The following is a 15,427-nucleotide window of genomic DNA, read 5'->3' as shown; positions in this document are numbered from 1 at the left end:
ATTTAAGTGAGGAGAGCAAAATAAACTGTGACATTATACGCAAAAACTCTTCATTCAGTGACTACCAGTAAAATTTATACAAATTTGGGACCAGAAATGATTCGGACACTTTGAGCTGATCATGTTTTGCTTCAGTGTGTTTTCTTTAATTGCTAATGCTCTTTTTACACACAGACTGAACAAAATGAAGCATTGCTTGGTGATTGGTTGAGCTAAACTGGTATTATCTAATTGTGTAGTTAAATTTAACAGCTGACAGATATTCAACATAATTCATGTGTGAGACAGTCTAACAGAAGGACGGACAAAACCAGTCAAATATCAGCTGAGTTCTGCTCATATTTTATTACCATTTTCTAAACTATAGCGAATAAACTGTGATAATGAGAGAAATGCTGAAGATGTCTGAATAAACTCTGGTCTGACTGTATTTGTTGCAGAGAAGCACAAAGTCTTCTAGATACTATAATTTATAAAATAACCCAAGTTTTCCAGTGTCTTGTGTGAGCAGACTTGTTTGTCTCTGCTGTTAAAAAAGGCTAAAAATGCATGTTTTATGTTTTATATATGGACTTTTAATGCCTGTAATAAAGAGCCGTATACGAGAGACATAATATGGCATTTTAGTTACTCAAACTAAAACTAAGCAGCCAACCATTTATTTCATTCATCATGCAATAAATTAAGATGCAGTCAGTTCTGAAGGCACATAACATATACATTCATTATTCTAATCATTCCCATATTTTTTTTATAACAAAATTCAATTAAAATGCAAAGATTAGACAATGCAAAGACAATTAAGATTACAATAAAAAGGGACCTGTACATATAAAACCAGATGTTTAAAAAAATGCCATTTTGTTTTGCTTGTTTTTGTTCACAAAGTCCAGCGGGAGTTCTTCTCTATATCAGTGTCAGTGTTTCTGAACTCCTGAAACGCCTCCATTGTAGTCTTGAGTTTCTTCCGGGAACGAACACGTCACAATATTCCTCATTATAATAATTCATACGCAGAATAAAGGGGCGGGGCCTGGTTGAGTTAGTTAGTAGTGTGTTAAACTGGCGGTTATGGTGAGGGGCGGGACATTTCTCAAACACACTCGAAGCACTCGACCAATCACAACACACTGATCCAGCCGACCAATCAGAGCACAGTGTGCTTTTCAGAAGGAGGGGCTTCATAGAGACAGGAAGTAAACAGAGCGTTACTGACAGACTGGGAAGAGAGGAGCCGCAACAATGGAGAATATGAGGAGAATAATCAACATTCAAGCAGGAAAACCTGTTCTAGTGGAGTAGAAAAAACAAAAGGGCAAAAATAGATCCTCTATTTAGGGTTATGCTGAAAGTTTCGTCCTTGTTTTTTATGTAGCGCTGTGAGATCTGGCAACCAGTAGCCGAGGTTTGTCTCCTGACATCTGAATGAGTTCCAGGGAACTAGAGGAAGAAGAAGAAGAAATGTTGTTCGCTTAAAGTACAGAATCTGTTATTTAATAACATAATAACATATTAATATTATCATAATGCGCTCAGATGGGCTGTGATCCTGCTCACGTCTGATAGTCGAGTCCCGCCAGACTCAGTCCGTTCACTGCGAGTATCCGATCGCCTTCTCTCAGTCTCCGGGATAAAGCAGCCGGAGAATCGGGAAGAACTGATCGGATGTAAATCCCACTGACGGGAAACGGTGTTTCCTGCGCAAAACAAATGATTGTGACTCCACAGTGTTCGTGATTCAATGGAAGCTTTCATTCACCACAGAATGAAAAATAAAAAAGGTAATTGCGACTTTTTATCTCACAATTCTGACACAATTTTGACTTTTTTCTCACAATTGTGTGATATAAAGTAGCAATTGCGAGTTTTAAAGTCAAAAATTCGAAAATCTGACTTTTTTTCGCAGAATTGCATGTTACAATTCTGACTTTATAACTTGCAATTGTGAGATAAAAAGTTGCAATTATCTTTTAAAATGTTTTATCCTGTGTTTTATTCACATGATTCTGTATGAAAATGCATCAACACCTTTATTCCAAACTTTATCCTTTATCTACACCTTTTACCAAAAAATATGTGTTTGTTTTTTTCTTAGTATTTTTATCTTGTTTTCCAGCACAAATATCTCAACATTCATAAATCAAGATACATTTACTGGAGAAGCAAAATGACTGAAGATATTAAGTTAAAAATGTGTCATGATGAAGTGAGTTTGTGCTTAAAACAAGAACAAATATCTGTCAGTGGAGTCAGAAAAATAACCTAGTTTTGAATTTTGAATTAAGATTATTTTTCTGACTCCATTGGCAGATATTTGTTCTTGTTTTAAGCACAAACTCACTTCATCATGACACATTTTTCATAAAACCAGACTTAATATCTTCAGTCATTTTGCTTCTCCAGTAAATGTATCTTGATTTATGAATGTTGAGATATTTGTGCTGGAAAACAAGACAGAAACACTGAGGAAGAAATGTCTTTTTGTGTGCAGTGTGTAAATAATCAAAGAACTAAGAATATTCCATCTTTAACCACATGGTGATGCTATTGAGCTGTAAGGAAACTATAATATTACATTAATAATATGTTGTTTGTTATAGAAAGGATTTGCTGTAATTGAAGTAACTGCACGATATTCCAACTAATTATTGTAATTAATCACAATTAACTTCATATATTTCAATATATGCTGAGAAAAGTCCCTAAATGAATATCATTCAAATTTATTGTATTTGCAGATTAAAACAAAATTGAACAAAATGACTTCCGTCTAAAAGTTGCCATAAAATCAAAATGGACATTTTTTTTAATATATATATATATTGCAGTGTTTATTATAGTAATTTATCATTATTGTTTTAAATTCATCTCTTAATCTTGAATCAGAATAACCTCCCCTCCCTCTTCATCTCTCCTCTTCTCTGATGACGTGTTTACTGGCATTAGTCGTTCCTCCTCTATCGTCTCGTATATCCGAGTGAAACGCTTCAGGAACCAGAACAAATGTGGGCGGGGCTTGATTGTGTCTGTGGGGAATTGATTGGATGGTTGTGGTTTGCTATTGGCTGATCTCATGTGAGTGACAGGTTATAGCCCCGCCCTCATCATCAGAGAAGAGAAGAGATGCTGCAAGAGGAACTTATTCTGATTCAAGATTATTAACACTATAATGATGTCAGATTTCCCAGGGATCCACTGACCTGTCCGTCGACCAACATCAGACCCAAACCACACGCTGATCTCTGCAGCTCCAGCACAAACACATCTTCATCTTCATCTTCCTCTCCATTCTCACACTCTTCACTCGCATCTACAAACACACACACACACACATGCTTTTGTGTTTCAAACATTCCACTTCCATACAGCTTACATGCATAACGGTTATGGACATACTGTACAGTCAGACCAAAGTTTATTCAGACATCTTCAACATTTCTCACATTATCACAGTTTATTCGCTATAGTTTAGAAAATGGTAATAAAATATGAGCAGAACTCAGTTGATATTTGACTGGTTTTGTCCGTCCTTCTGTTAGACTGTCTCACACATGAATTATGTTGAATATCTGTCAGCTGTTAAATTTAACTACACAATTAGATAATACCAGTTTAGCTCAACCAATCACCAAGCAATGCTTCATTGTGTTCAGTCTGTGTGTAAAAAGAGCATTAGCAATTAAAGAAAACACACTTCAGCAAAACATGATCAGCTCAAAGTGTCCGAATCATTTTTGGTCCCAAATTTTACTGGTAGTCACTGCATGAAGAATTGTTGGTTATAATATGTCACAGTTTACTTTATTCTGCTCTCCTCACTTACATAAATGAACTATAGTGTCCTGCACACACTAGTGAAACAGCATCAGACATGATCTCTGGTGTGTGAGTAATGTTTGGTGTGTGTGTCCCGCACCTTCCTCCTGTGCGCCGGCGCCGCTGGATCCGGGCGTCTGAGGGTTCGAGTCGGTGAGCTCCAGGTTCTGCGGTGTGTTCGGTGGAGTCAGCAAACACGACGGATCCGCTGACACAGCTTCATTCTGAAGATCAAGACTCTGCAGTTTAGTGTTTAACAGAGCGTCACATGATCCCGAGTCGATCGCGCGAGGAAACGGCGACTCCGCCTGACCGACCTCGAGGCGAGCTTTAGGATGAACCTCCAGTTTGAGGAGCTTGGCCTCCATCGGCACTGCAGACACCAGCTGGAGGAACACACACTTTAATCATACGCGTGTGTGTGTGTGTGTGTGTGTGTGTGTGTGTGTGTGTGTGTGTAAAAAACTAAATCTAAAAGATGGAGGCGCATACTTGAGGCGGTTCTGAGGATTCTTAAAAACATTTTTGTTACTTAAGATAAAATTAATTTTAGTAAAATATTTTTATAAAATAAAATGAAAATTTTTAAATATTTTTTTATTTCAGCTAGTTTCCCAAAATGTCTCATTTTCATTTACTATAAATTATAATTATTTATATAAAAAATATATATAAATTATATTTATATATATTTATATATATATATATATATATATATATATACTATCATTTCATTTAAAACTGAAATATACATATATATATAATATATAGACATATTAATAAATACTAATACAAACTCTAAAACCCCACACACAAAAAGTATAAATTAAAATTTATTTTAAAAAATGTATATATATATATATATATATAAAAAAATGTCAATTACACTAAAATAGCACTGCCCTAAATGAGAACCTAATTGGTGAAATACAATCAGTATTAATATTTAGTTATATCATATGATAGAGATGAAGGAGGCGCGTACTTGAGGCGGCTCTGAGGATTCTGGGTCTGTGATTCCCCTGATGACGCTCAGGAAGTGATGTAGTTCTTTAATTAGATCGCTGTCACTGATTGGTCTCTTGAGCTCGAGTGTGAAACCGTCGGCTGGAAGAACGAGCGGCGGATGATTGTCGAAACTCTCCAGGATATCGGCTGCAAACGCACCAAACGCACAAAATGTTAGATTTATCATTAACAAAAAAGAAAGATGTATGGTACAAATAGTACAGTATATAAGAAAATACAACGGTAACACTTTACAATAAGGTTCATTAGTTAACATTATTACATGGCTTGGTTGAATTCTAATGTAGAATGCGGTGTGTTATTTCTTGATAACAGACGCTGCTAAGTATAACCAGAGCCCATCTAAGGAGAGCCTGGCCACTCCCTATTAAGTCCTATTGTACCGAATTGTGGTTGTAGTTCCACCAGAGCTCCACTGGGGGCGATCGCCATGAGTGCAGAATGAATGGGAGTCTATGGGGCTAGACGGCTAAATTTGTCTCTTTCACCCGATTGCCGTTGAGAAATCTCAGATTTGATTGTAGGTTTTGCAAGTTCAACATGGGTTATAGGTCGAAAGTTGAATGAACGAGTACTTATGTCCTTTCGATTTCTTACAGGTTGAGTTGTTGTTGGCCATAACACGCTAGCATTCTGCTAATGAACGCTGATTGGTCAGTGAAGGACTGATTACGACCAGAGATACCGCTTGATGGTCTTTTAAAACAACAAAACAGAAACTCTTCTAGCACGTGTGTTTGCCTGTGTCAGCTGTGTTGTGTGTTTGCCTGTGTCAGCTGTGTTGTCAACGCCTCGAGAGAAAAGAAAGTGCAGAGCGCGAAAGCACCAAAGTGACTGAAGGATTGCCGTAAAGCAGTATCTCTGGTCGTACGATGTGTATGACGTGACGTCAATGACATTTTAAAAGACTTTTTAAAGCAAATAAGTGACTCTAAAAAATCTAACACCCAGCAATGTGTAATTTCTTTGCATCTCCTTTCGAATACAACATTCAGATTACTAGACAAAAAATGATATCCTGAGAAAAGTGGATTTTGAGGGGTATAGCTCCATAGACCTCCATTCATTCTGCACTCGTCCTGTGAGCGCCCTCATGTGGAACCAGAGTGGAACTGCACTCGTCCTGTGAGCGCCCTCATGTGGAGCCAGAGTGGAACTGCACTCGTCCTGTGAGCGCCCTCATGTGGAGCCAGAGTGGAACTGCACTCGTCCTGTGAGCGCCCTCATGTGGAGCCAGAGTGGAACTGCACTCGTCCTGTGAGCGCCCTCATGTGGAGCCAGAGTGGAACTGCAGCCAGTTCAGAAGCCGGAAGTTTACTGAGAGTGGAAGTTCTCCCCTTATTAGACATTCCCTGGTATAACACACCGTTGCCATGAAAAACAGAGCGTTGCTATGGATGCAGGATTCTGACCGTAGAGACGGAACGGACTATTTTCTTTAGCGGAAGCAATACAATCGTTTTTAAATCAATAAACTCCTTTTTAAATCAATATTTTGTGTCAAATTATTGATTTATTTGGTAGGTAGCCATGTAATAAGCGGGATAATGTAGAGCGAGGCGGTTATAGCAAATACAAGCCTTCAGGATTCACGCTCCGCTTCGCGTCGGGGTCGTGATCAGCCTGTCGGGGGTGTATTCGCTATAACAACCGCTCTACATTATCCCTACATTATCCCTTACTGAGTTGATGTATTTATTAACATGAACTAAAAATGAGCAATACATTTGTTACATTATTTATTAATCTTTGTTAATGTTAGTTAATAATAATCCAGCTGTTTATGTTCATGTTAGTTCACAGTGCATTAACTAATGTAAAGAAGATTTTAATAATGTATTAGTAAATGTTGAAATTAACATGAACATAGATTAATAAATGCTTTACAATGCTAACTAGTGTAGTTAACTAATGTTAACTAATGAACTTTATTGTAAAGTGTTACCAATACAACAAATGTAACAGTTGCACACTAGAGGGATTAATGTAGATCTATGAACACATTTATACATTTTCACAGTTTTAAATGCTTCTTGCTTCATAGAAAATCAAATTGAGTCAATATCAAGCTCATTTCTTTCTTAAATGATGTAAAACAGGATTTTTTACTGGAAAATGTGCATTTGTGAACATAGAATTTTGCCATTAAAAGAATAAAATGTATTATATAAGCCTGACTGTGGATTATAGTTCTCCAAAATACCAAATAATAAATGTTTCCAGAACACAAATTGGCCATCAATGTTCTTGGTCATAAAATCACAAACATTTTGCCAAAAAGATCTTACAAACGGCCAGTGCCGGAATAAATGAACCACAGTTTCAGGGCAACTGTCGGAAAAAGTGCAATTAAAATGTAAAATTTTGAATGATAACCTCCTTAACTTTGTTTGTAATTAAATATTGAGGTATAAGCCAAACCTTTTTCCACACAATATTGTCTGTCAATTGATTCCAATATGAGACCCTGGACCACAAATCCAGTCATAAGGATTAACTTTTTGAAAATGAGATTTATATATCATCTGAAAGCTGAATAAATAAGCTTTCCATTGAAGTCTGGTTTGTTAGGAAAGGACAATACTTGTAAATCTGGAATCTGAGGGTGCAAAAAAATCGAAACATTGTGAAAATCGTCTTTAAAGTTGTTCATTTATGTTCTCGATTGTGCAGCATTCACTCACAAATATAAATGTTTTATATATTTACGGTAGGAAATTTACAAAATATCTTGATGGAACATGATCTTTACTTAATATCCTAATGATTTTTGAAAATCGCTAATTTTGACCCATAACATGTATTGTTAAATATACCCGTGCGACTCGAGACTGGTTCTGTGATCCAGGGCCACATATGAGTAAATATAAGGCAGAAACATATTGTTTCTTTGAAATAAGGCTCTTATGGATCCGTTTTGTGAGTTAAGGTGCATGAGATGATCTTTCAGAAGGCTTGTATGATGAGTGAGTGTGTGTGTGTGTGTGTGTGTGTGTGTGTGCGTGTGTGTGTGTGAGAGTGTGTGTGTGTGTGTGTGTGTGTGTGTGTGTGTGTGTGTGTGTGTGTGTGTGTGTGTGTGTGTGTGTGTGTGTGTGTGTGTGTGTGTGTGTGTGTGTGTGTGTGTGTGTGTGTGTGTGCGTGTGTGTGTGTCACCGGTCGTGAGAGTCTCGTCACTGGAAGGCGTCCACGTATCGGCACACGAGTGTCGAGGCTCGTACTCTCTCAGCATGTGATGAAGCTGAGCTGCGTTTAGACTCCTGAACTCCATCCGGAGAGCCTTCCAGCACGTCTGCACACACACACACACTCACACACATTACACACCCGTTTAATGACGTTTTACGTTCAATCCCGTTCCCAGGTATGGGGCACTCAATTCTTTTCATTGCAATAAAAACATCTGTTGTTTTTGGGCGAGAAAATAAAAGTTCTCCATGTGAATCATATTCTGATCATTAGAGATGAGGCGTTGTGACGATTGTTCCACTGATGATCAAAATATGATTACGCGAGGAAAGAACTATTTCCGACTTTAAACAGTAATAAAAAAAATAAAATGCAGGATTACACATGGAGAACTTTTATTTTCTCACTCAAAATAATAGATGTATTTATTGCAATGAAACCAATTTAGACTAATAAGGTGTCCGCTTTTTGTAAAGACATGTAAACATAAAAAAGTAGTGCCCTGGTGAGGGAACGAAATCACTTTTAGACATTTATCCTAGTTCACCTTATGGCCTGATATAGTGATGATGTAACTGTGCGTGAAGATCGAGTGTTTTCCACCCTGATGACAACAAATAATGTTTTAACCTTGTAACATTAGCATTTAAACATTATTTAACAACACATTTTTCTGAAATGTTTTAGTTGGATGTTTCTCTAATGTTTTTTTTTTTTTTTTAATGTAACTTGTTTCGGAATGTTCAGAAAACATTCAAATGTAACGTTTCCATAATGTGTGAAGAATGATGCAACGTTCACATAACCAAGAGAAAATGTTTTTCACATTGCTCTTTTTATTTTAATCATTTTATTTAAATTTTATTTATTTATTTACTTTAATCAATTTAAATATAATGTATTCATTTATTATTTATTTAAATATAATTGTATTTATTTTAATCAAATTATTTTAATATATTGTATAAATGTATTATTTTTATTTGTTTTTATTAAAATTTATTTATTTCAGTTTAATCTTATTTTATTTAATTTATGTTTTGAGTTTAATCAAATTTATTTTATTTAAATAAAATTGTATAATTTGTTTATTTAATGTATTAATTTATAATTTATTTATTTGAATAATTTTTATGTGCAGTATTTATTTTTATTTAAATAAAGTTGTATTTATTGATTTTAATCAATTTATTTTAATATAATGTATTAATTGTTTATTTATTTAATTATATATTTTATTTGTTTCAAATGTTTATTTTGTTAATGTAATTCTATTTAATTTATGTTTTTAGTTTAATAAAATTCATTTAATTTATTTAAATACTATTTTATTTATTTGTTTAATGTATTAATGTATCATTTATTTATTTTTATTATTTTTATTTAAATAAAATTCTAGCTATTTAATTGATTTATTTTAATAAAATGTATTACTTATTTTCATTATTTTCAGAAAAACGTCTCACATTAATGCAGCTCACTATAGCTTCTATTTGGTGTCGCAGGACGAGATCATCGGTTCCGTGTCAGACGCAGACGTGTCTTATCCAGCATCTTTATCTAATGCCATGAAAGAATCTCTTTGTGCTCACGAAGCTTTATCCTTTAATGAGTAATGCTTCCTGTTAATTATTTCTGAGGAACATACTAATGCGAGATTGTGATTAAAGAGGAATGCATCTGTAATAAGACGGGAATGCAGACAAGATCCTTCCTTTCATGCTCACATAGTGCAATATTTAAGTTTTTAGGTTAACCTTCATTCTTCCCTCGGATTTTGACCCGGAAAATATATTTTTTTAAATGTAAAAATTGAGTGTTCATCTGAGGGGTCCAAGACCCCAGGACTTGAACCACGAGTACACAAAAAAGATTTGAATGGATTCGAGGAGTTTTATGGTTGAAATTTAAAAAAGTAACAAATCCTTCCCTCACGGGTCAATCTGACTCCCATAGGAATGAATGGAATGCGAGGAATGATTTTTGAAAAATTGATTTTATAATGTCTACATGTGTATCTGAATGCATAATGAAGCGAACTGACTTTAGGACCCAGAGGAACAGCTCATTTGCTCCATATAGAGCTATAAGCCCATCTAGAGTCATGAAATATCATGTTACAGTATATTATTATTTTCCACAAGAGGTTGGCAAAGACACTCAATGTGAGATATTTTGAGCTGAATTAAAAGGTTATGCATGAAATTGAGAGTTATTTAGAAAGTTAAGTTTTTGCTTAAATTACTATTTATTTATTATTTATTGATCAAATCTAGTAATTTAAAGGTAAATAAAATAAAAAATAACAAAAAAATGTTTATATATATATAGGGTTTTGTGTCAGTTTGACCCGCGAGGGAAGGATTTATACAGGACGTGAGGGAAGGATGAAGCTTAAATAATATTTCTGCATGAATAGAATCAGTGTGAACAGAACGAGCACCTGTAAGAGGTTCTCCCTCGGCGTGGCCAGTAGATTGACAGCGGAGGAGATCTTGAGAAGATAACCGTGAGCCAGATCCCCGAGTCCGGCACTGTGAGCCCAGTCCATCAGCAGGTCCAGATTAGCCCTGATCTGAACCCCACGGGACCAGTGGAAATACGTCCCGCCGGACCCTTCACACGAGAGCGGGAGTCACATGAGCAGAAGCATTGCTGAACATCAAGTCAAGTCTCCTTCATTTATACAGCGCTTTAACAATATAGTGTGTTTCACAGCAGCTTTACAGTGATAACAGGAGATTACAGTAACAGAGATTGTTTAGGCTTTACAGCAGCTCTAGAATAAAGTTATTGTCCAGATAAAGTGAGTTTTGATCGATTCTTCTGTTGCAAAGATCATTAGTTATTAACTTAGCGGCCGCTAACACACACCGTTCTCACAGAAAACAGAAACTTTTAATGTGTTCTGGCCGTTCATTCGCACAACAACAGTGTTCGGTGCTCAAGAACACAAACTGTGAAACAGATTCAAAGGTGCAAGCATTGAAATATTTTGTAAAACGTTATCATCTCCACATAAACTTCAAAAACGTGAACCTGTGAGAACGCTGACGGCGTGCACATGCGTATCACGTGTTCAGTCTATAGATATGAGTACTTGAATATATATGTGCACAGGCGTGTAGTCTTTCTTTACAAATTGACCTCAACAAATTACTTGTCTGGCCTTAAACACTCATAATACTGAATTTTTAGTCGTTTCCGCGTGTGAACTGGAATCATTTTGACAACGTTTTATCAGTACAGAGATCACATCTGACAGATCTGCATCTATCGATTATTTTAGTATTCTGACGATTATTCCATCGATTAATCGGATAAAAAATGTTGGAATTAAAAATAGATCCAAGTGAACAAACGCCTTTAAAATGACTTAAAATACAAATATATAATAAGCAATAATAATTGGTTCAAATAAAGTATCAAAGTAAGTTATCATATGGGTTTTATTGAACAACACTGTAAAAATACACCATGTAAAATAAACGATTTAAACTAATATAAACATAACTTATGTGTCACAGTGTGTTCTGTCTGAGTTTTCCTTAGTCACGTCTTTGCTCTGTTTTCCCGCCACTCATTTGTTTCTATGGTTACCGTCATCATCAGTTCAGTTGTTTCACCTGTTTAGTCATCTTCGTCATGTCTCACCTGTGTTCTGTTAATCAGTGTAATCTGTGTTTGTATTTCTGTCTGTCCTTGTCCGATCTCCGTCTTATTTAGTGTGTGTGTTGCTGTTCCTGTTCTGCGTCCTGTGTTTAATTACTAATAAACCTTCCTTGTGGAATTATATCCTCGTTTCGTCTGCCTTCCTGCAGCCCACCGTGACATTATGTACATTACGTATTATAACAAACGGCCTGGTGTTAGTTGTGGTTGCACTACGGCATGATCAAATCCTAGTTTAATACTGGCCAAACAACATATTCACATGTCGACTTCTTTGATATTTGGTCACTTTTGTACGACAGAAATGCAACAGCCGTTTAAACTTTTATTTTGAAATGACTCTTGTGGCTTGTGGTGACTCTTCTGCCGGAAGCTAGTTATTTTAGTCGATTAAGTTTTAAATATGGATATTTTTCTTACACGAACGCATCGTTTCACTTCAGAAGGCCTTTATTAACCCCTCGAAGCCTGTGGAGCACTTTAATGATGGACAGATGCACTTTTATGATGGATAGATGCACTTTTATGATGGATAGATGCACTTTTATGATGGACAGATGCACTTTTATGATGGATAGATGCACTTTTATGATGGACAGATGCACTTTTATGATGGATAGATGCACTTTATGATGGAAAGATGCACTTTTATGATGATAGATGCACTTTTATGATGGATAGATGCACTTTTATGATGGACAGATGCACTTTTATGATGAATAGATGCACTTTTATGATGGACAGATGCACTTTATGATGGATAGATGCACTTTTATGATGGACAGATGCACTTTTATGATGGACAGATGCACTTTGATGGACTTCCAAAGACATACAGCCATTCACTCTCATTATAAAGCTTGGAAGAGCCAGGACATAACTTCGTTAATGGCACAATGTTTCTACTGTTTACCTCATAATAGTTGGGAATGTTGAGGCTGTTGGGTAAAGGGGCCGCCAATTGAATAGCCCTGCCATACACTATACAGCAGGGGTATTCAACTAAAATTTAAAGAGGTCCAGTTAGAGAAAATTTCTTGAAGCAAAGGTCCGGAAGATCATAATGTCTAACTATTTAGTGTGATATATATTCAAGTAGCCTAGTAGTTGTATCAACATCTGCATGTAATCAATACCTGACTGACAAATCAAATGAATTCAGTAAAATTCAAAAACTTTTTGACAATATTTATTGTCACATAACATAGAACTGAACATATATGAATGACTGTAGATATGTATAATGTAAAATAACTATATAAAAGTAGGGCTGCATTTCAAAATAAGAAAATAAATAAAATGTGAAAATTATGCATGTTCAAAAAAAGTTCTAACTTCAGAAAAATAAAATAAAGGGAGGAAAAATGTCCCCTTTTCTGTTTCACATCTTGACTCAACAGTCTCAACCAATTTTACAGATAATAAATCTCAACACATCTTAACAATTGAACCGTTTTAGAGTATCATTTTCTTCCCATCTTATATCCCACTCCCCCACTTTTTTGCTCAGTGAGAGAATTGAGCTCTAGCTTGTCTTGCCAGGATTTTAAACCTGGGCTTGAATGGAGTCAGGGCCATTCTCATACACATGTGAAGGTGCTCATTTGTGAGCCTGGAACGATATTTAGTTTTGATAATGTTCATTGTGGAGAAAGCTGCCTCGCAGCTGTATGAGGAGCCAAACATGGTCCAGATGTATAGGGCTACTTTCCTCAGACCTGGGAAAGCTGTCTCAGGGACCATTTTGAGCCAGAAAATGGAAGGGTCAGTTCTTACAAACTGCTCTTTCAGGGCCACATCTGCTTGGAGATCAACCAATTGCATCTGGAGAGGCCCAATTATTATGGACGTTATCTGACATTAAGCGTTTCTGCTTCACATTTTCAGCAGGGCAGCGGAGCGGCTGTGGGTTGACTCCCCACGGTTCTCATGGGCTTTATATACAAGTCCTAACGGGACTTGAGTGTTTTTTCAGACGCAAATCTAAATAAATGCGGGGTGCGGTGGTGACGCGTTCATGTAACACATGTAAGGGTGGCGCTGCTAATAAAGCAACTAAAAGCTGTCACAAAGAACCAGCAAAAGTAATGATTATGAATATGTCAAATATAGCAGACATTTTAATTGTTTATTAATAAACAAGTGTTTTCTGTGTCAGTGTCGGCTGCAAAGATGAAGTTGACGATGCTGACTCGCGATCTTCGCAGTAGTGAACACGCCAGAGAGAAATGCACATTTCATACGGATTATATAAGCAGAGAACAGTCTGTTTTCTTTCGTTTTGAATTGTTCTGTTTAAAATTTCAAGCTTTCTATATATGTATTTACAACGCATTCTCATCCTAGGGCGTCATATACTGACGCTTTTGACATTTCGTCTACATCGAACGCACATGGCACCCTTTGGCGCCGTTCACATATCGCGCCTAAAAACGCGTAGAAAACGCTAGGCGCGCCGCATTCTCATTTTTCCAAAGCGCTAGGGCGGTTGCGCTCCGGAGGCGTCTGTCGTTGCTAAGCGTGGTTCTTGTCATCGCTTCCATTATGAGCGCGCATACCGCGTGTCTACATTTGAAATAACGAACTTGAGCGCGCAAAAGACGCGATATGTGAACAGGCCCTTAAGCGTCAATATGACACGCACAGAGCTTTGTTCGGTTATGGGTAGGTTTAGGTCTGGGGTAGGGTTAGGGTTAGACCGCTAGGAGGCGCCTTCTGGCCCATATCTATCTGTGTCTCATATTGACGCTAAAGGGTGCCATGTGCGTTCGATGTAGACGAAATGTCAAAAGCGTCAGTATATGACGCCTTGGGATGAGAACGGCCTGGTATTTCTCAGGTCTGTGAGGCAAGTAGGCTACCTTATGTTGAGTTTCGGTTCATTTATGAGATGCGCTCCAGTTCAGGCGCCGGCGCCTCCATGTCATGATTATCTATTGTCTGTTATATACTTATTACTTATTAAATCCAGGCAATTGGTTGATGAAACATTGATTAAAATTAAGATACAATTAATACAAAACGAAATTCACTTTAAAGAAAGGCTTTGTGCTTTCTTTTGGTATTGTGTTTTTGTTCAAAGGACTTTAGTTTGCGGACAAAACGCCTATGGTTTTGGCTGTAGGTCCGGGTCCGTATTGGACGGCTTCTGGGTCCGGACCCGGACCGCGGTCCGCCTGTTAGTGACCTATGCTATACAGGGATTAGTGAACGAGTGAATGAGTGAACGAGTGAGCGTTTCGGATACAGCTCATGTCTCACCTCTCTCCATCAGCAGGTTGAACAGCAGAGCGTTGATGAAGAAGAAGATGTAGGCGAAGAGTTGCTGTCGGATCTGTGGATGCACCTGGAAGACTGTGAGTGAATGCAGTGTTTGTGTGCAGATGTGCAGGACTCGTCTGATGTCCTCGGGAACATGCAGCGTCCCGCTCTCCGAGAACGCATTACTGTCCAGAAAGCCCGGCAGAAGCGGGTACAGCATCTGACAAACACACACAGGAATACTCATCAGTCATCGTTACATAACCACACTGAGATGAAGCGGAGAAAACACTAGATCTGAATAATGATGGACACAACACAGACACAGCTACGACACCAAACACCTGTTGATGTCAAGCTGGCCGGCAAAGATTTTAATCTAAAAAAATGCATTATTTTATTTTATTTATTTTTATTATATATATAAAATAATAATAAAAAATAATAATATAATATATATACA

The 15,427-nt window shown here is 36.9% G+C and overlaps 1 protein-coding gene across 4 annotated transcripts in view; it reads right to left on the bottom strand.

Annotated features, from left to right (window-relative positions):
• Window positions 1-128: 128 nt before the first annotated feature.
• Window positions 129-15,427, bottom strand: part of radil2b (Ras association and DIL domains 2b) — a 40,938-nt gene continuing 25,639 nt past the window's right edge. For 2 of the 4 annotated variants that reach the window (XM_084134611.1, XM_084134612.1), the window contains exons 9-17: window positions 14,965-15,184; window positions 10,475-10,647; window positions 7,999-8,134; window positions 4,802-4,971; window positions 4,134-4,202; window positions 3,917-4,040; window positions 3,201-3,310; window positions 1,558-1,697; window positions 557-1,440 (exon numbers count right to left, since the gene is read on the bottom strand). In XM_084134611.1, the coding sequence (XP_083990737.1) occupies window positions 1,368-1,440; window positions 1,558-1,697; window positions 3,201-3,310; window positions 3,917-4,040; window positions 4,134-4,202; window positions 4,802-4,971; window positions 7,999-8,134; window positions 10,475-10,647; window positions 14,965-15,184 (1,215 nt within the window). In that variant the 3' untranslated portion in view covers window positions 557-1,367. Of the gene's footprint in view, window positions 1,441-1,557; window positions 1,698-3,200; window positions 3,311-3,916; window positions 4,203-4,801; window positions 4,972-7,998; window positions 8,135-10,474; window positions 10,648-14,964; window positions 15,185-15,427 lie in introns of all 4 variants that reach the window. The other 2 variants (XM_084134610.1, XM_084134609.1) reach the window with 2 other exon arrangements.

Source organism: Abramis brama (genome assembly GCF_963993115.1).
Source record: "Abramis brama genome assembly, chromosome: 14".
In the NCBI taxonomy this organism is placed as follows: domain Eukaryota; kingdom Metazoa; phylum Chordata; class Actinopteri; order Cypriniformes; family Leuciscidae; genus Abramis; species Abramis brama.
This window is presented reverse-complemented; position numbering and strand designations above follow the sequence as displayed.